The 19,582-nt window shown below is 46.3% G+C and overlaps 2 protein-coding genes across 2 annotated transcripts in view; one reads left to right on the top strand and one right to left on the bottom strand.

Annotated features, from left to right (window-relative positions):
* Nucleotides 1-7,643: 7,643 nt before the first annotated feature.
* On the bottom strand, nucleotides 7,644-12,817 carry LOC107191635 (beta-hexosaminidase subunit beta-like). Its single transcript, XM_015580722.1, has 7 exons — nucleotides 12,567-12,817; nucleotides 11,471-11,693; nucleotides 10,555-10,676; nucleotides 10,102-10,474; nucleotides 9,594-9,886; nucleotides 8,618-8,877; nucleotides 7,644-8,025 (listed from the first exon to the last, which is right to left on the bottom strand). Exons 1-7 carry the CDS (start codon nucleotides 12,756-12,758, stop codon nucleotides 7,848-7,850), a joined length of 1,641 nt encoding a protein of 546 aa, XP_015436208.1. The 5' UTR covers nucleotides 12,759-12,817; the 3' UTR covers nucleotides 7,644-7,847.
* A 5,685-nt stretch (nucleotides 12,818-18,502) lies between these two features.
* The window catches only part of LOC107191783 (trichohyalin-like), a 72,753-nt gene continuing 71,673 nt past the window's right edge, over nucleotides 18,503-19,582 (top strand). Inside the window, 1 exon segment of the mRNA XM_015580890.1 lies at nucleotides 18,503-19,341. Coding sequence (XP_015436376.1) covers nucleotides 18,556-19,341 — 786 coding nt within the window. The 5' untranslated portion in view covers nucleotides 18,503-18,555.

The following is a 19,582-nucleotide window of genomic DNA, read 5'->3' as shown; positions in this document are numbered from 1 at the left end:
TTGAAAGGCAAACAACTGGCTACCGTGAATAGCATAATCTTCCTGGGAATCTTCGCTGATCGATGCTACCAAACAAGAAACACATCAACAGAATTCCACAGCACTTTATTACACAAAACGAGTGACAAAACCTCGAAATTACAAATACCGCTCGTTGACACACATGTTAAAAAGCGTGTGTGCGGTTCCTTAGCAAAAATATACATCACAGTTCAAAAATCATCTACACACAGAAAAGACAATGTAAAAGACGACTCTATAAAACACACTTCGAAAACAAAATCGTGCTAACAAATGGGGTTAAAAAAAAAAAGGGGTTATAAAAAGGTGTAAACAATCGAAATGTCTCGTCAGTAGATCACTGGGGGTTGCAGGTGTTTGCTGGCGATCAGTGTTTCCGGGGACACGAGTTGCGTGTTTGGCATGCAGTCCTGTTTCCTGGCCAGGTACCTCACACCACCGATGGTTCTGGCCTCGTGGAGATCAGGTTGGCTGTAATGCATCCGGTAAAGTGGCATTTTACATTCCGCCGTCTGGCCGTCCGCGTATCCGCTGGCATCGCCGCCTGCACGATCGAAACCGGGGTTGCTCGGGACTGCGGTCTTCTGTGTCGATCCGGACACGTCCCCCTGGCCGTTGTTCCTAGTGAGATTTCTCATGTTCTGATAATACTGTTGCATCTGTTGATAGTGTTGGGAATGATTATTCCCGTCGTACCTGAAAGGCAACACGTTGCCACGTGACGTGGTTGGGTTGGTCTCGTTATAAGGAATCATAGGCGTCGAGGTGTATCCTGGATATTGTTGTTGACCATAAAACGTTTGTTCGTTAGCTGCCATTGTTCCATTTTCCCTTTCGGCTGGTACGCTGTAACAATTCCTGGCGTTGCCTTGCAACTGCCTGGGATACTCTCTCTGGAACTCTGGTTCGTGCTTCGTTAGCCTGATCAGACGTTGGGGCGGAGGGTTGTTGGGGTTTCTGGTGTTCTCGAGACCGTTCGCGGAGGTCCTTTTCGGTTGTGGCTGGTAGGATGGCGTGTATAGCTGGTGTTGTAGCTCCGCCTCCACTTCTGAATTATCTTGAATCCCGTTCAGCCTGACCGGAGGCTTTTTCGGAGTCAAATTATGAAGGTACTCCAAACCCCTTTGAAACTCCGTGGATGTTTTCTTCTCCTCCAGATATTTCTTTACCACGGCCGGATCCTGCAACCCGTTGTTGCGGCCTTGGGGACGGATGTGATCCTTGTAGACTCGAAGTTTCAGCAGGCTGGAGGGTTCAGCCGACGGTCTGAAATTCTCGGAGGCTGGGGTGTTAGGATGGACTTGGCTCTGACTTTGCTGAGGCATATCTTGGTAGACCTGTTGATACTGTTGGAATTGTGGGTTCTGTTGGTGGGCGTACGGGATCTGTTGATAGTTCGGCCCGCCTTGGGGTTGACGGTAATATTGATAATTCATCGTGGGCATGTTCGGAGTGGATCTAACAGATGCGAGCGTGTTATATTTTCCTGGATTTGCTCCAGGTGGGGCGAACGTGCGCTGATGCGGTGGTCCGGTTACTTGCTGGATATTAGGTTGCCGATAGTATTGATACTGTTGTTGATTATACGCCGGGATTTGATTGGACATTTCGTCCTGTTGCTGCTGGAGCTGTCTGGCCTCTTGTATTTTCGCTAATCGTTCCTTCTCCTTTTGCTCCTGGTGCGCTTTTTCCAGTTCCATGTAGGACCGTCTCGGCGGCGTCAGATGAATCATCCAGTCTGGTTTCTCGTCGATCTGTTTCCGTCGTCGACTGACAACCACGGGTCTCGTGACTTCCTGTTCCTCGTCCTGCCGACGGAGATCCTCGATGTACTCCAGGTGTCTGCGTTGCTCGTTCAGCAACCCGTCGAACTGCCTTTTTATGATGTCAACAGGCACACCCTGTTGTCTCATAGTGGCTATTAGCTTCTCTTGGTCGCGTATCATGGCAGCAGTGAACGACAGACATGTTTTGTTACGTTCATTCGGTTCATTATTCTCTACAGGCGGTTGATGATGAGGTTGCGCCGTTTGGTGCTGATTAGGAATCGGTTGCTGATAAGGTTGCGCCGTTTGGTGCTGATTAGGAATGGGTTGCTGATAAGGTTGCGCCGTTTGTTGCTGATTAGGAATCGATTGCTGATTAAATCCTGGTTGATGGTACACCATCTGCTGATTCTGGTTCACATTCTCCGCGGGAGTTCGATACAATTGCTGATCAGGTTTTCTATAGAACTGCACAGGTCGTTGTTGATACTGCGTCATCAATTGCTGATTTTGCTGAACGAACTGCTGTGGGCTGTTCACCACGTTGACGGTGTAGGGCTTCAGGTGCGTTGCACTTTGAGAATTCATCGCGTAATCAAAGTTCCTCTGAGGTGTTTGATAATTCTGCTGAATTCTACCCATCATCTGCGTGTTCCTCGCGTGGTTCGTCGTTGCATCTTGGAGCGAAGTCATGCCTTGTCCTGGAACCCCATATTGCGTACTACTGGGTCTGTAGAAATTTCCTTGGTTCGTTGGTATCTGCTGTTTGTTATTCATCTGCATTTGATAAGCGGACGCTGCTCGTTGCTGCATCTGTTGCTGTTGAACCATAGTCTGCTGTCGTTGTTGCATCTGTTGCCGCATCTGTTGCTGCTGAGCCATGGTGTGCTGTAGTTGCTGAAGAGTTTGAGGATTCACGTTTGGGGATTGCTGAGCAGCATGCCGTGGGTATTGGTTATGGTTCGGCGGTTGATGATGCTGATTGGTGCTCAAGTTGGACAAATTGGGTATCGTGGATATTTGCGATTGTACACCTGGTTGTTGGGCGTTCAATACCGCTTGCCTGTACATCAACGCACTTCGACCGCCGACAGGTTGTCGGTCGTAATCAGGACATTCTGCACTGTTGTTCTCAGGCCTGTACTTCTCTGGATTCATTAACGATCGCGGGGATTGTTGCATATGCTCCGATGCTTGAAGATTCGCCACGTTCTGGCTCGGGTTGCGGTACATCGATTGAGGATTTTTTTGCGGGGATTGTTCACGCTGCCCGTGAGGCACGCAAGGTCGATGCGCCTGATTGATCGGGACTTGTTGGTGTAGAGTGGATTCGGAGTTCGGATTCATTTGACCGACCTGATGTATCGAGTGATGAGGAGCAACCTGTTGCTGACTGACGGTGTGCATGTTCTGCAAGATGATTGATACATATGTATAGATTAATCTACCTGTGTGGTTGTTAGTTTCGAATCGATCTTTACAGAATCTCTGTAACTCAGTTGGGCTGGCCACGATGACATTCATCGATGCTTAACCCTTTCGCCTATGATTTAAGTGCCGACGAGACGTGCCACAATAAACGCCTCGGCGGTTACGCGTCGAGCCATTTGACGCTTTGGAAGTGCGTTCGAAGTTGTGCTAATCGCACACGTCTTCTGATATGTAAATACATGTGTAAGGTACAACTGGTTTAATTTTTTGCAGGATGTTAGACAAGTCATTACGAACGATTCATCGGTGAACAAGAAGATCAATCATCTTGAAATTCTCATGTTTGGCCCGATAGACGTACCACAGCTCTCACACGATATTGTAGGCGAAAGGGTTAAATATATTCGGATCAATTTACCTGGTGCTGTTGATGCGACAATTCGGACTGCAACGTTGTCGTGTCACCCTGTCCACAATTCTGATCGGAGGATCCAGCGACGTACATGATGCCTCTCTCTTGGGGGTTCTGCTGCACGATGATAGCACCGATTGGATCGGGCGTGAACGGCGGTGCGCTCTCGATCCGTTTCATTTTCTCGACTGGAAAGTATTTCAATCTGGGCGAGGAGAACGACGCGAACTCTTTGCAACGATCATGAGAATTGAATCTGGTCTTCGGCATCGACGTCTCGACAACATTGTTCGGCGCCTGTTTCTGCTCTCCGCGTGGGAGATTCTGCGTGGACGGTGATCTTTCTGGTCTCGTCGTTCTCTGCTTCATCGTGTTCGTTTTTCCGTTTAAGCTGTTCGTACTTGGACGGCCGATCGGAGCTTTCGGTCTGGCATTGCTGTCCGTCGTGACTTTTCTGAAATTTAATCGGTGAATAGCGACGATTCACGGTCTGTATCGAATGTTAGGCTATCGTCGTGTGGCTTGCCTTTTGTTCATAATCGTTTGGAATTTTGTCGGGAATTCTGGTTCCGTTCAGAAACGCATCGTCCAAAATGAATCGTGGTATTCTTCTAGCTTCGGATTTTGCGAGAAATCCGAATAGGAAATTCTGATTAGCCGAGGTACACTGGAGTTTTAAAAGACGCGAACGAAATGTTGACGAGACAACGTGTGCCGGGTTGCCATGGGCACCGTCTTGGGACGCGTTCTCGACGCGGATTTCTATGCTGCTTTCCGCTCGGGAACGTTCTGCTAACTTCGTTGTCGTGTTAAACTGTTGGCGGATTAAGCGTACTTGTATAAAGTACCCTGTAGAACCCATAGACGTATAATAATAATAAAAAAAATAGAAATCAACACTTTACTGACCGGTAGCCTATTAATAGACTTTCAAATTTCAGTGCTTATAGTATTTATCCTTAGATCAGCATTAAAGAAGAAACTGTTTTGTTATTCTATTAAAGATCTTGCTATTTAATATAAAAATTTGAGTTACTTATCATTCTTAAAATCATATTAAATAATTTTATTTAATATACGTCTATCGTAGAACCACCCCTCGAGTACCCAATTTTGAAAGATTGCAATTTGAATTTCCCTGCGAGCCTGAAATTACGAAGAGTTTAAATATCATTTAGCGAATACTTGGATCGTTGAAGGTGAAACAACGACGGATAGAATTGTACTATTTTTATTCAGTATCGTTTTACAAAATAACACACCTCTGTGTGTTCTCAGATGTACAATGTAATATTGTGTTTCTCGTTTTAAACTTGCTAGATTTCACGTTTCAAATGGATTTTCTCGCCGAGCAAACCGCAGAGTTGCATTCCGGAGTTTCGAACGCGATACGGCCGGATCAGTCATTCCGTTGCCGCAATCGTACCAAAATCTTGACAACGTGACTTGATTCATAAAAAAAATCACAGTAAAAAAATGAATGGTACCTGCTTTCTATTGCGTGCAACACGTTTAAATGCTGAGACCTATCGTAAACCGCGTTCGGTTGATCGTTACCGGTATAATCGTAGCGTTTGCTCGGGTACTTTTCTTATCGCATACTTTAGTTCATTTAAATAGTTATCCAGGTTCTACTGCCACCTAGGATCCTCGTTACTTCTCAATTTGCTAGAATACGTATTCTTAGGGGGCCAGAATATGTGTCGTAGCAACATAAAGTCGAGCAGAGGCATCCGTTTGGATGGAGAATTCAATGAAATTGATTGTACCAGAAAATCATGATTTCGCATTAAGAAAGGTACGTCCTTGTCAATGAAATATCGACGAAACATAAGCTGATCACGAGGAAACACATATCTGTCTAATAAGAATTTTAGTCGCTTCAGGTTTTGGACGCAACTCGAGATTCATTTTTCGTCACATTTGGGAAGAATCATCCGGGTATACTCTCTAAATTGGTTACCGTTCTTCATATTTTGGATAGTCCATAATAGTTTTAAGTTCTTGTTTAAAACAAAATTTGTCACTCTAATAGGTATGTCAAAAATTCGTAGATAGGACGCTTTCAATTTAAGTCAAATCCAGTGTAAAGACCGATCGGGTTATTTTCGTCGTAAGTTCGATAAAAGTCGAAATTCAGGAAATCCTATAATTGGGGATAATTCAGTCGAGTCGTGACTCGAGCCGAGTAATCATCGAAGTACTTCGGTTTTCGTTCATGTCCATGGAAGTTCTTTATTAGATTCTAAAAATAAGAAAGATTTCATTAACGACGAGCTGATTTCGGTCGCACAGAATTCCCGCGATTTACCTTTATTTTGACGAAGATAGACGACGCATCCAGCCGTCGTTCTCGTTGGATCCAGCGTAATTCGCCTCGAAACTGGTAAACAAATAACTATTTCTCCATGTTTAATTTGCGCTAGCAATGCGGGCGGGACACTATACGGATAAATTGTAAGGGTGAAATTGTTAGAGGACGATCGCGATATTTATACATCGGTGGAAATTTCTATGGTGGAAATGTCTATGACGAAACTAACTGCAAATTGGTCTACATGGCGAGCAAGGCGGAGGAGTGGGCGGTGGACAGGGCATACAGGGAACCAGTTTCTTGGTACAAACGTATGTAACACACGGAGGCGGTGGAGGACACGGGGGCGGGGGTGGATGACAGGTCACGACTACCTTTGGCGGGCAAGGAAGCGGGCAACACGGTGGACAGGGCGGACAAGGCCGTAGGTAAACCTAATTTTGGACGGTTGATTAAGTTATTCGTAATCGCATGACTGTGGAGGTTTAATAAATTTACGTGATAATTGCATCGTCTCGAAGATTTAAGATCGTATTCTTGACAGCTTTTCATCGGAAAGTAACAATTCGTTTACGCATGATTGATTTGAAAATTTCATTTTAGGGTAAATGTCCCAATTACTGCCAGTGACTGGCATTCTATTTATTGTATTTAATAAAAATGTAACGTATAAAGTATTGGGTTTGGAAAATTTTATGATTAAATTGGGATTTTTATGTACCTAAAAAGAAAGAAATACATGCACTTGTAATTGAGACATTTACCCCATGCGATCGCGGTTTGATAAAAACTATCAAAACTTTAGTGAACTTTAGAAGATTTTGGACAATGTCACCGAAAATGGATTTTGTAGATTATGATAGTTGAGTTTTCCCAATTGAAACTCACTGCTGTTTTAGTCGGTCTAGGAGGACATCGTGGTGGGCATGATGGCCGGCAAACGATGCAGGGTGGGCACGGTGGTGGTGCACATGACGGTGGTGAACAACATGGAGATGGGGTACAACACGTTGATCGAGGACAATCAGGCACGCTTCCGCAGCATCTATTACAGAAGAAACCAGCGATTATTTCTAGCTAAGAAAATTATGGTTCTTCGTTCAGTGTATAGTAGAATAAGACCGTTTCGTCATAGGGAGGTTCAAAATGGTTCTGATTTCATTGAAAATTCTGATTTATAAAGATTTAGCGGATCTAGCTGGAGATATGAAATAAATTCACCTGTACATCACGGCGTTAACGGGGCACTGCTGCGGCAAGAGGAATTATGTCGACATATTTCCAGCGAATTCCCATAAACCCATGATCTGTCATCAAACCCCCAACGATGGATGAGCCCCTATCCAACGAGATACGACGGCATCGGTGTGCATTGAGGTAATTGGCGGCCGCTTGAAATTTCGCTGGCGATGGTCGAGAAACTGGTCTAATGCATTGAAAATTTCATTTTTGTTTCATTCGTCGCCCAGGCAACACGACATTCCTCTATTCGAACGATCGTTACGATGATCGACAGGGCAGGCGTTGAAACTTGGCCTGGTGAATACCATTGCAAATATTTGCAAACGTGTTTCGATATTATTTTACCAGTAGGTGGCACTAAGAGGAATTATTTATTCGCTTTCAGATATCAATTTCTTATACTTACTAATATCATTAATAGCATTTTGTATACAAAATGGTAAGAAATAACTGGGTACCATTCGCGATGTTTCTTGAAACAATCGCTTCGTTTATTTATCAAAATTCGTACAAATCATCGTATGTTTTTCTTTAATCGGTTGCAATTTATGGACTGTTTTCCATGCGCGTAGTAAATTGTGGCCCCGAAGCGTTGGATAAACATTGCCGTACTTCATGGGTTTCTCCTTCTCCGTGACGGAAAAGGGAATACTTGTTTATATCATGTCACGCAAAATCCAGGACCGTTCGCCGGCTGGGCTGGAATTCCGCGTCTGTTCATACGACAGGCATGTTCCTCCAGGCGTTGGGCTGCTCTGTTCTCGTCCTGTTTGTTGTTGCTCCAAAGACGTTCTGCAGTCGCGCTAGCACGTGGCCATATTCGGGGATGCACGTTGTTTCTGTAAAAATATAAAAGTAGGGATATATACACGCTGGAAGGGCGAGGATTCGAGAGTTAACGTAGTGATTAGCCAAACTGTGTCAGTCGAATTGAAGTTCGTTAATAAACGATAAAAATAATGGTGGTATGATACTATAAAGATAATAATAATAATTTTTAACAACGTGTATATGTATCTTTTTTTTTACTGTAGTCTCTGTGTGCGTGCAATCTATCATACGCTGATAATTAGCACAGATTATGTTGATTTTAATTGACCTGAATGTGAGTACGCTAGTTAAAAATTTGTGTATTTCAATGAATTGTCGCTCGCTATTTGAATGTCTAAACATTTGTCTATTGTGGGACGTTTTTTTGACGAATTTTGAGTCACTTTTCCTGCGTCAGAAAACAAAGTAAAACTAAAACCCTCTCTTTCCCAGATTCACCATATGTCACTGTGGGTTAAAAATGCATCAACTTTTATTAGCAATTTCTGGTAAATCGATTTCACATTTTACACAAGGGTTTCTTGTATTCCGAATTAGTTTTGCTCGATATTTGTGGTTTATCTAAGAACTACCTTAAAGAAATATAAAGGATGATTTTACCTGTCCACGAACTCTCCCCACATACAAGCCTCCCCGCCGAGCATCAGACCGGTTGCGTTCGAGGCGCCGTTGAAACCGAGGGGATCGCATTTGTAGAACTTTTTCCAATCGCCACCGCCGGCGATGTGATCCAGATACCAGCAAGCGGACAGCAATACAGGATGCCCAGCCTTGGTTGCGTTCTCGAGCTCCTTCGCCCAGACACCTGTCCACACGTGCACCACCGTGTTGCTCGGCATCACGACACCGTTGTCGAAGACCTGCAGACTCAACGTCGAATGTGTTAGCATAAATAATAATAATTTATTTCTACGGGACAAAAGCTCATTGAATTACAAAAACATTACACAAGTGACAGATCTATAAAAATACATGTGTATACGAATAATTAGCTTACAATTTGGTGTATTCTACTTCCAGATAGAGTTTAGTTTTGAATATGTTTGCATTCGGTTTAAAACAATCAACTAGGTTGCTGTAATTGTTCACTTGCTTGCAAATTCTGTTTATTCGGTCGCTATTGTTAAATCCGGATGTATATGCTGAAGGTCCGAAAAGTGGGCTAGCTCTAACTAGTCGAGCAGGAGTATTGAAATTTGTTAGAGGTGTGATTTTTGCAGTGAAATTCTAAACTGTTCCTTGAAACACCTGGCTAAAAATGTTGTTGTCGGCGTGGTAACTCGGATTATCGTAGACTGCCGTCCATAAGTAAATATTAAGACACCTGGTCTGTATAAAGAAAAAATGGTGTTTCATAAAAATGATCTTTCCGATTACATTTCGATCCTTTTTTATTACTTTATAGTAGCATAAGCGTCGATCTTTGTATCCCCTAAACCTGAACAATAATTTCTTCAGACCTTCAACAATTTCCTGACGCTTAATTACATTCACTTTATATTCGATTGGTGTCCTAATACTTACGAACGGCAGTGTATGTACTTGGTGGTGGAGGAGAAAAAAAAATATTACTCACCTCTTGCCAGACGATGGCATTCGCTTGCAGGGAATTGGTGATCTGAAGTAGCTTCGCTATGTACTCTCCCTCGAGTAACGCGAAATTCCTAGACATGTTGTGCGTGTTCATGTACGCGTTCACATCGGGATTGCTCCTCCAACAACCGAACGGAACCTCGTCGCCGCCCAGGTGAACGTATTGATCAGGGAACACCTGGACGATCTCGGAGAACAGATTCCGTAGGAACTCGTACAGGTGTGGATTCGTGGGATTCATGGGGCCCAGTTTGCCGCTGAGTTTACCTTGTGGGTCTGACACGAAACATGGATTGTTCGTTTAATCGAGTGATGACAGTTTTGTTGTGTCTTTCCACCGACAATGGGGGGGGGGTATATTTAACCTAATTTAATTTAATTTGTACGGGTGAAAACCCTTTTTACAATATGTGATTAAAACACACTAATACAACAAATCATCGAATGGAGTTTAGGTGAGATATAACAATAACAAGAATGTGAATATTTACCATAACAAGGGGTCAACAACTCCGGATAAGCCAAACCCCACGATCTGGTGTGTCCAGGGGTATCGAATTCCGGCATCACACGGATACCCCTAAGCCTCGCGTACTCAACGATATGCTGGATGTCGTTCAGGGTGTAAATCATCGTCGGATGATACGCTCCCTTGGCGGACAGTTCCGGGTATCTGGAGCTCTGATAGGGGAAACTGTTATCGTCGACGATGTGCCAGTGAAGAACGTTCATTTTGTTATAGGACATTGCGTCCAGCGTCAGCAGTATATCAGGGATGGGCAGGTAATGGCGGGACGTGTCCAGAAGTAGCCCACGATGGGGCAATTTCGGTCGATCGACGATAGTCTGACACCTAAGCTTCAGCTGTGGGCACGTCGATATAAATCATGGAATATTATTCGTTATCGAGGGAAGATTCGTTTAGTGGTGTATCGGTGACTCACGTTAGGACCATCGCCGGCTGGGAATAAGAGCTGCGAGAAGGTCTCCAAGCCTCGTAGAACACCCCATACCGATTCCGCCACGAGATTAGCGACCGTGGACGTTTCGTTGATGCTTAGAGTATCTGTGAAAATAGATTTAAACCTGAAACCTCTATCAACAGTGTTTCCACACCGAAATTCTTCCCATGTACAGACTCCTCTTGATTATTGTCCCGAATTCGGGTCAGCGCTGGGACAATAATCTTGTAGGGGGAAATGCTTCAGATCCTCGTAAATTCGTTTTTTGACTATAGCTCGAGCCTCGGCAACAAAGTATGCGCTTGAAAGGGTTCCACCCCCTCCCCCAGTGATGGGGATAACGCCTGGACAATAATCGTGTAGAACAAGCCAGACGATAATCGAGAGAAGTCTGTAATCTCGAAATTCCGTGAAACAAGATGTGTTGTTAGGATGATGAACGTGAGACGGAATTAGTGACGTTTAAGTTTAAATCGATTGGACCATGAGTAGAATTAGAAGAATGTGCGTGAAGATAATCACTTGCTAATCGCTCGGTTCGACCTCAGTTCGTAGCTGAACGCGATAAGGCGAGATGAGACCGAGAGATCCATGCTCTCCGTCGTGGTTTCTGCTCGCCTCTGTTTCAATCGTCCCTGACGGAGCAATCAACGACGCGATTACTTGCATATCATTAAATCCGTGCTGTTCGTGTTTTACGTAGATTCCTCGAATCGACGGAAACCGAGGACACGATTTAAAGAGGAAAAAAATAATCGATGATGACGTTAGTTTCGATTCATTCACGCCGAAACTCTCAGGCGGAACTGGTTATCGCGTGTTTACAAAAGAATGTATGCCTCGGCTGCTGAAACGCCAGATTTCCTACGTTCGGCGGTAAACAGTCGTAGAAACTTACATGATTCTTTCATCTGCAAATGGGGCCAGTGATTCCCGTCCTTTTCGCAGGATTCCCCCAAATGAATGTCCAGAGCGGTGAGCGTGCCTTTGCTGGTGCTGTTTTCCCGTAACGATCTACCGTGTCCTTGCGAAAAGATCTTTGCTATACGTGCTTCCGTCAGAATGATCGCTTTGTATCGTTCGATCGCGTCCACCACTATATCGCAAGTCTCGCCGACTACCTGCACGATAATTTGCATAATGATACGGTATTAAATGAGTAGTAACAGGTGCATCGTACATGTATTTGCATTTATTGTGGCACAATTTGTACGAGAGAATTTAAATACTTGGCAATATTTCAGAGCTGTTTAATGTATCGAGCAACGTCGTCATCCGGTGTAGCATTACAAAGTATATATTTTTTTATTTTCTATTTAATTTTTTTATATATATATATTTAAAACCGTGTAACTTAAAAAGTTTTGTTTATATATATATTTTATACATGCTATCAGCCTCAGTGATGTTCGTGTTCAATGCGTTCATACGAAAGAAGTGGAAAACGAATCCGTAGAAGTGGAGTTCACACGCTTACTCATATAAAACTAGCGCAGTGTATTAGTCTCTCCGCGTGTATGCAGCACGCATACACGCATAAAATGATTTTGTATGCGGTGGGTGATTTCCCTCGTCCGCGTTATCGATAGAAACCCGCTCGCAGGTAAAAGTAAACGTGCACACGATAACACTTATCCCTGTACAGGAGGAAATATTTCCCCGAAACTGCTTGAATACGAAATGAAAATCTATAGATATTAAACATCTATAGAATACCTATAGAAATTAATCAATTTTGACCCCTTCTGCATTCTTCCTTCTAAATGGACTTTCGAACAAATCTCATTATGAATTATCTCTCCTAACGTACGAATTAATACAAACAATTAACTAACTGAAATTTAGTTATGAGAAGCTGTTCAATAGGACGACGTTATTGAAATCTCAAAGTGATCCCTCAGTCGTCCGAGGGTTGAAGGAAGTATCGATATTCGTGTATGAAAAAATTATTCCCGTTTCTAGATGTCACAGTGTTCGAGGAATCGTTTACTCACGTTGAATTGAAACGTGGACGCTCTGAGCAAATAATACGCATTCCCGAGACGTCTGAGATTGGGCAACGGCCATGGTTCACCCTGCGTGGACTGCACCCAGGGACCAGCGTCCGGGTTCAAGGAGCTCGCTGATCGGCAGACGATCGCTACCAGCAAGACCAACGATCCCAGCAGCGTCGTCGTCCTCCTCATGGTCGGTGTTTCTCCAACGAACAGTTGGTCAGGTGTGATCCAGAGCCAGAGAAGCGATGCGATGCCACCGAGTGGTCATCGTCTACTGAACGCCGATGGAACGATGCGTGTACGAGAAGTGGTAACGACCTTAGGCCGCGCCACTTAACTTTCATCACTTCGCCCGTACGGACGGTCTGCTCACGGTCAAGTAGGTACAACCAGTCCACCGTCGGTCCGTCCGTGTCCTTAAGCATTTTTCTCCTTTTCGATCGTGGTCCGATACTGTGGGCATTGGGCTGTCGGCCGTTAAACGAGTCTGTATGCATTATAGTCTTCTGATGGGACGTTGACACGGCTTCGGAATTTTCACTCACTGGTCGACGGAAACACTACTTCTACTCTTGGAACGTTTGGACTCTGTAGGTGGTATCGTCTTCTGCGCTGGAGTTTGGTATTTTTGGAAGAGGATGCAGACCTAAGCGGCGGGTATTTATGGAGCGTTCGCTCTGTTGGATTTCTAGACGCAGTACGGTATAGAATTTTGGGTATAACTCAACAGGGAATTATCGATAAGTGTTCGAGGATACCTCGGTATTGTCAAGGAGAGGTATCTGGATGTAACGCTGATTTTTTAAGGAGGTTTCGCACATTGATAGAGTTTGGAATTTTGAGGCGAATTATATTTGTTTCAGACGCATATAGCTATTAGTTTATGGAATAATTAATGTTTACTAGCCTTCGAACACTCATCGAGGATTTACGGTAGTCATCTCACAGACCTTAAAATTACTAGATAAGTATATTCACCCGTTTCTGTTGCACTCTGTGTATAGATATAATATTTGATAGTTCTGATTGTCTAGCGTTGAATTCGGTTGTTTGTAGATCACAGACACGTAAAAGCGTGCCTCTCTATCGTTAAAAATAACAGTAGCGGGATATCCCTGAATGAAGTAACAGCCGAAAGCGTGCAAGTATTTGCATGGTATTAGAGTTAGAAAGAGAGAGAGCGTTTTCAATGAGACAGGACGCCCGCCGAGTCTAAATTAATTGGAGAACGAAGCTCAGCCGAGCGTGATCCGTTCGCGATATCGTCGGCAATATTGAAGCGGCGCGGGGCAGTCGAGTGCAAAGGTCGACGATCGTTCGAATTTATCGGAAGTGGACGTCGATGGATCGTTACGATTACTCTCGCGACAAGCAAAATATTTTGCTCGCGTGTAATCGTAAACAGATCACGATTATCCGACCTATAAAATTTAATTACAATATTGTTACTATGCAGACGAGTTTATCGATGAAATTTATAAGGGATCGCTCGATAAGAAATAACAGTAGACAAGTTACGATTGTATTGCGATTGTTCCTCCACGCAATAAATCGGTCGTACCACTTTTTTTTTGCAACGTCCATTGTCGTGCGTGTGTCACGTGAACGCGCATAGACGTATTTGCATTCAATGCGAAATTTCCTATTATCCCGCGTATGCATTATTCGTGGGCAGATTGCGTCCGTTTCCGTGGAACCGATTACTCACGAACCCGAACGAATTAGATTCGCTGTTTTACACCTCTCGTGGACTAGTTAAAAAAACCGTGGAATAGTTTAATTTATAGACGATAAAAACTGGCCTCGTAGATGTGGGTATCCTGTTACTGTTGCACGAGACAATGGAAAATCTAGACAGTTGTAATTGTCTCGAGTACCGTCTACGTAATTGCAACGAACGAACCGAGTGTGGAGGTTGAACGAATTATCGTAATTTTCTACTATAGAGTTCAATTAACAACAAGCCAACCCGTCTTCCATCTGTGAAGAGTAAACCTTCTTAAAAGTGAAATACGTCCGTCTGCTCACGCCTAATCCGACGAGAGGAGACTTTTCGTGTTTTTGTTTTGAACAATGCCGCGTAAGCTCATACTATATTTCGAGATACTCGATATTTGACGAATCTTTCGGGATCCCTAAGTCGTCGGGTCAACAGAGTTTTATTAAACGACACTCGGAATTCGAAGTGGCGGGTCCACCCTCGGAGATTAGCTTCGAAGTCACGAAGGAATGAAAAACGTAGAGGGGGGAAAGCTTTCGTAACGTCAGTGTTATCAAAGAAGCCAGGCCGGACGATCGTAAAATACGGGCTTGCGCATTTCCTTCGTCTTCCGCGAACCACCGACAACGATTTCCAACTTTTCGTCCAGCTGGAATGAAAAAAAACGGACATCTGTTAATTCGTCGAGCATACTCGTTGCGATACAAAAATAATAATATCGTGTTTATTTATTCTAGTTAAAGGTACAGAGAATTATGTTACTTAGATTACATTCCAAATAATTTTATCGAAAAGTGTAATAATTTTTTTTTCGACAGATTCGACAAACTTCCGGTTTTACGAGACCGTGGATGGCACGGTACCACGGATTGTTACGGTACTGCTCGGTGAATCGTAGCTTCATTGATTGCGATGTCGTACACCGGGTCGACGGCAGACGTTGTGTTATGTGTAGATAAAAAAGTTTTCTAGGACATAAGATCGTGCACGTGATATATACCCCTATGGAATTCTCACGTATTACGTGTCACTATTATTCAGAATTTATATGATCTAAAATTATGTTGTTGCTCCACTTACAGATACGACAAAATATTCGCAGTTCAACAAAAAATATCCCACTCTGCAGCCGAACAAGAGAGGCTCAAGCGGTGTACGGTCCAAGGGGTGGTGGTCAAGAATTACAATCGAGACGTCCTTCGCCACGGCAATGCTGGCCATAAGATGAATGAAGCGTCTGCTATTCGAGAGAGAGAGAGAGAGAGAGAGAGAGAGAGAGACAGAGAGAGACGGGCAAAAGGGAAAATAGTCAGCCCCTCCGCAAGGTCTATAACGAGGACACTCGTGTCCGTGACAAAAATAGGGGACACACCGGCGGGATGCGATAGGGATTCTTATAAGTGTCCTCCCTCCGTTCCCTCGAACTTCCTGCTGGCCCATAAACAAAAATTCCTCGATTCACAAGCGAACTCTCTCTCCACCCGCCCCTTCTGGGTACGGGTGTTCTTCCGACGGGTTGAACACCCCGCAGAAACTTGTCCCATTAAATTTCAACCCGTAAAGGTGGCCAGAGAAGGGGCGGCAAGAACAGCGTGAAAAAAAGGGGGTCTCTTGTTCAGAAAATCTGGCGATGCTGCGCGTTGTGTCGTAGCATGGATCCGCGCGAGCGTATCTGCGCGAGAGGGAGGGTTTCGTCTGTCACCCCGCTACCCCTCTGCAAGTGGGGGAATTCGTATAGGGGGAAAATGTGGGTTTGGAAGCGAGAAAGAGAGAGAGAGGGAGAGGGGGAGGTTTGAAGCAGAATCGAGCGGCCGGTATCGTGATAGTAGTAGTCGCGGTCGTAACGACGCCGATGACGTCAACGTGAGGGCGCTGCCGTCGCGTGGTCGACTTTAATCGTTGCTAGTAGTAGTAGCCGGTCTGGTGTGGTGAGAGTCGCGTAGTGGCGTGCGTACACGCGGCCGAACGCTCGTGTACACGGAGTGGGACAGGGAGAGCTTTGACAGCGTGTCGGTGGGGTGGTGGTGGTTGGTGGTGGTGGCGGTAGCGGCGAACCGGGAGAGTGAGAAAGTACAGAGAGAGAGATAGAGTGGGAGAGAAAGAACTAGCGAGGAGCCGGCAGCAGCGGCGAAGCGAAAGGGTGTTTCACCTCGGTCTCCTCATATTAGAGTAGTCTGTCGGTGCGCGCGGTTCCCCGTGGTGGCGTGGCTCTCGGACGGTTACGGGGTGGTTGATCGAAACCGGGTTGGTTATCCGGCAGCAGCACGCTGCTTCTCCGAGAGACAAGTGATGTGCGCGTGTGTGTATGTGTGTGTGCGCGCTGCTGCTGTTTCTTTGGACTTGAGTTTGGAAGACGGGACTGCCGGCCGTGTGTGTCACGGGGGTAACAATTGTCGGGTCGAGAACACCGCGTGAGATACACAAGGGAAGAGTATCGAGAGAGGAGAGAAAAGGGGAGAAAAGAAGAGAGCGAGAGAGACACAGAGGGTGCGTAGGTGTGTGCGCGCCGGCGACTGGTGGCGGTACCGGTAGAAAGAGAGAGGGGGAGAAGAAGAGATAGATAGAGAGAGAGAGTGGTGCACGGAAGTGGCGGTGCCAAGTCGTGGTGGATGGTGGATAGTGGAGGTTCGGGCGGTACGGTTGGATCGGTTCCGTCGAAACACGTCGCCGTTGGCTGCATCTCGCCGGGATACACGGGAATTGAAGAAAACGGAACAGCAACGGCGTGCAGAGGTGGCGGCGGCAGCAGCAGTAGCATCGGAGACGAGAGACGCGACGCGACGACGGGATCACAGAGTGAGAGAAGAGACGGAAGTGAGGATGAGATCGATAAGGAGGGAGTCGAGGTGCGGGTTTCGTGAAACGGGAACGCCGCGACGCGCGTAGAGACGCGGCGGATGGTAAACATACCCGTCTCTAAAATATACATAGATATATAACTCGCGTACGCACGCATTCAATCACGCACGGCACGCACGCGCGCGCCGCCGCCGTGTCCGCGACTACTCGTGGCGAGTCGATTCCTCGCGCGGGGGCTCTTCTGTACCACGGTGTACGATCGTCCGTGGACTCACACCCTCGTCCTGAGGTACCGTGAACGGCGGACGAGGGTTGAGAGGAGAGAGAGAGAGAGAAATCGGAGGACGACGAAAGAGGGGAGAAAGACAAGGCCGACGACGGAATACACCGGGTGTATATCAGCAGGGGGTCAGTGGACGGATTCGAGGGAAAACTGGGGGATCGTACTCTCTTTCTCTCTCCCCCTCGATCTCTCGATTCATCTCCGTTCTGGATGGGCATTGCCGGCGAAAGAAGGTCAAAGATCGATCGTCGAGTACGAGGGTCGTGACCTCACGCACACAGAAACAGAAAGAGAGAGAGAGAGAGAGAGAGAGAAACACACACACGCGCGAAACGGAGCCACGCGTGGCGATACATCGCCGAAGATCTTGGTCGAGGAACTGGAAGAACGGAAGAGAGAGGAGGAAGACTGATTCTGTGGGCTGTGGATCGAAAGGTCGATCCACGCGGAACGATGTTCGATCGTCGAACGAAACGGCAGAGCTTCTGTCGATCGACGCGTTAGGCGTTGTCGATGCCAGCCGCTCGCAGACGAACGTTTCCGCGTAGAATAGAGAACGGTGGTTCCCGTCACGTTCGGTGTACGAAATCGGTGGATTCTGGAGGATCGGTCGACTCGACGGGAACTGGGCATCGCAACGAGGGAAGTTGCGATTCGAGTAATCGTCACCTACACGCGTGCTCGATTGTTTTTCACGGGAGAACCGGAAGTGGGTCGCAAAGTAACGGGATGCCATGAGGACGGTTGTTGATCTAAGAACAAAAGTAACAATAAAAGGGGAAGAATCTAAGAACCTAGATCTAGAAATATCATATAAGGTACACCGGGAAATTCGTCCCGATAACTATAGAATCATCATCTTCACAAAACTAGCTCGCTAGAGAAGTATCGAACCAGCAAGAAAAACAAAATCGTACCAATTTTTCCACCGATCCATAGAAGCTCTATTGTCTACACAGACACTGTCCATCGAACCAAAAGAAGAACAAAAAAAAAAAAACCAAGAAGACTGACTGATCAGAGGGCAGAAAGCGAATTTACCCGCGCAGGCGGACAAAAGAACCAGCAGCAAAAACGAACTCACGGAATTGCGTGATATAGATAGGTATAGAGGGGGGGGGGTATAGAGGGAAGAGGGGCGGTAGAATCGCGTGTAACGGTGGTAGGGACATAACCCAGGAAGGATGTCGAGAGACCCGTACGCGAGCGGAAGCGGAGTGGTCGGGCAAGGAGGTGGTACCCGTTCGCCGAGAAGCGGTCGTCGCGTGGGCGAGCTGCCCACAGTCGATCGTAGCCCGTCCCGCAGCTATGCGAGTGGTCGCGGCAGTCCGTTGGGTTGCAAGAGGGGCACACGTAGCGGGAACAACTCGCCGGAGCATCTCGGATACGGTAGCTACCATCACCATCAGCTGGGCAGCCCGTACTACTCCCGCGACGAGGACCTCGGCAGTCCCGTGATGCTCGGGGAGAGGGGCAGGAGTATGTCGACCGGGGGCGGTGGGGGCGGACATCACAGATCCAGAAGCGCCTCGAGACCCGCCATGTCCAACTCGGCGGGCATGTCGGCGAGGTACACCAGCCTGGATCACGCCTCGGCGGGTATACTCGATCACGATCGCGAGTTCGTGCCGATACGGGATTCACGCGAGCGTAGCCGTGACTGCGGTCTGTATCTTGAGGATGAGCTGTACGGCTCTCGGTCCGCCAGACAGAGCCCGAATCCGCACATGCTGTGCGACAGCGGCGGTTACATCGGCGAGCTCCAACACCAGAACAATGATCTGCAACGGGAACTTGGGAATCTCAAGAAAGAGCTCGAGCTGACGAACCAGAAGCTCGGGGTCTCGATACACAGCATTAAGACCTTCTGGAGCCCCGAGCTGAAGAAGGAACGAGCGTTGCGAAAGGAGGAGAGCACCAAGTACAGCCTGATCAACGAGAAGCTGAAGATGCTAGACTCCGAGAACCAGGTCAGTCGACTGCGGATTTACGGTTTTTTTTTTCGGTTTGGGCTGGTTAGTGTTCGCGGTGACAGAAGGATCGTGGCGATTAGACGAAGTAATGATACGATATCTGTTTCTTTTTCGTTTTCATCCCCTGTTCGACACCCTTCTCCCCTGTGCGCGTGTCCCTCCTCGCCGCCCCGTTTCGATGACGTCCGTGCGTGGGAATTTAGGTCGAAGCGATTAGGTCGCGAAATCGTTCCAGAAC

The sequence above is a fragment of the Dufourea novaeangliae genome, unplaced genomic scaffold (assembly GCF_001272555.1).
Source record: "Dufourea novaeangliae isolate 0120121106 unplaced genomic scaffold, ASM127255v1 scaffold228, whole genome shotgun sequence".
Lineage (NCBI taxonomy): Eukaryota > Metazoa > Arthropoda > Insecta > Hymenoptera > Halictidae > Dufourea > Dufourea novaeangliae.
Note: the sequence above shows the minus strand (reverse complement) of the source record. Positions and strands in the feature narration are given on the sequence as shown.

Excerpts from the sequence above, each read along its gene's own strand:
- LOC107191635 (XM_015580722.1), bottom strand. The coding sequence starts at position 12,758 with ATGAGGAGGACGACGACGCTGCTGGGATCGTTGGTCTTGCTGGTAGCG. Across the intron at positions 10,677-11,470 it reads TTTGCAGATGAAAGAATCAT|ATACTCTAAGCATCAACGAA; the intron begins GTAAGTTTCTAC and ends CTATTTTCACAG. Across the intron at positions 9,887-10,101 it reads GTTGTTGACCCCTTGTTATG|ACCCACAAGGTAAACTCAGC; the intron begins GTAAATATTCAC and ends GTTTCGTGTCAG.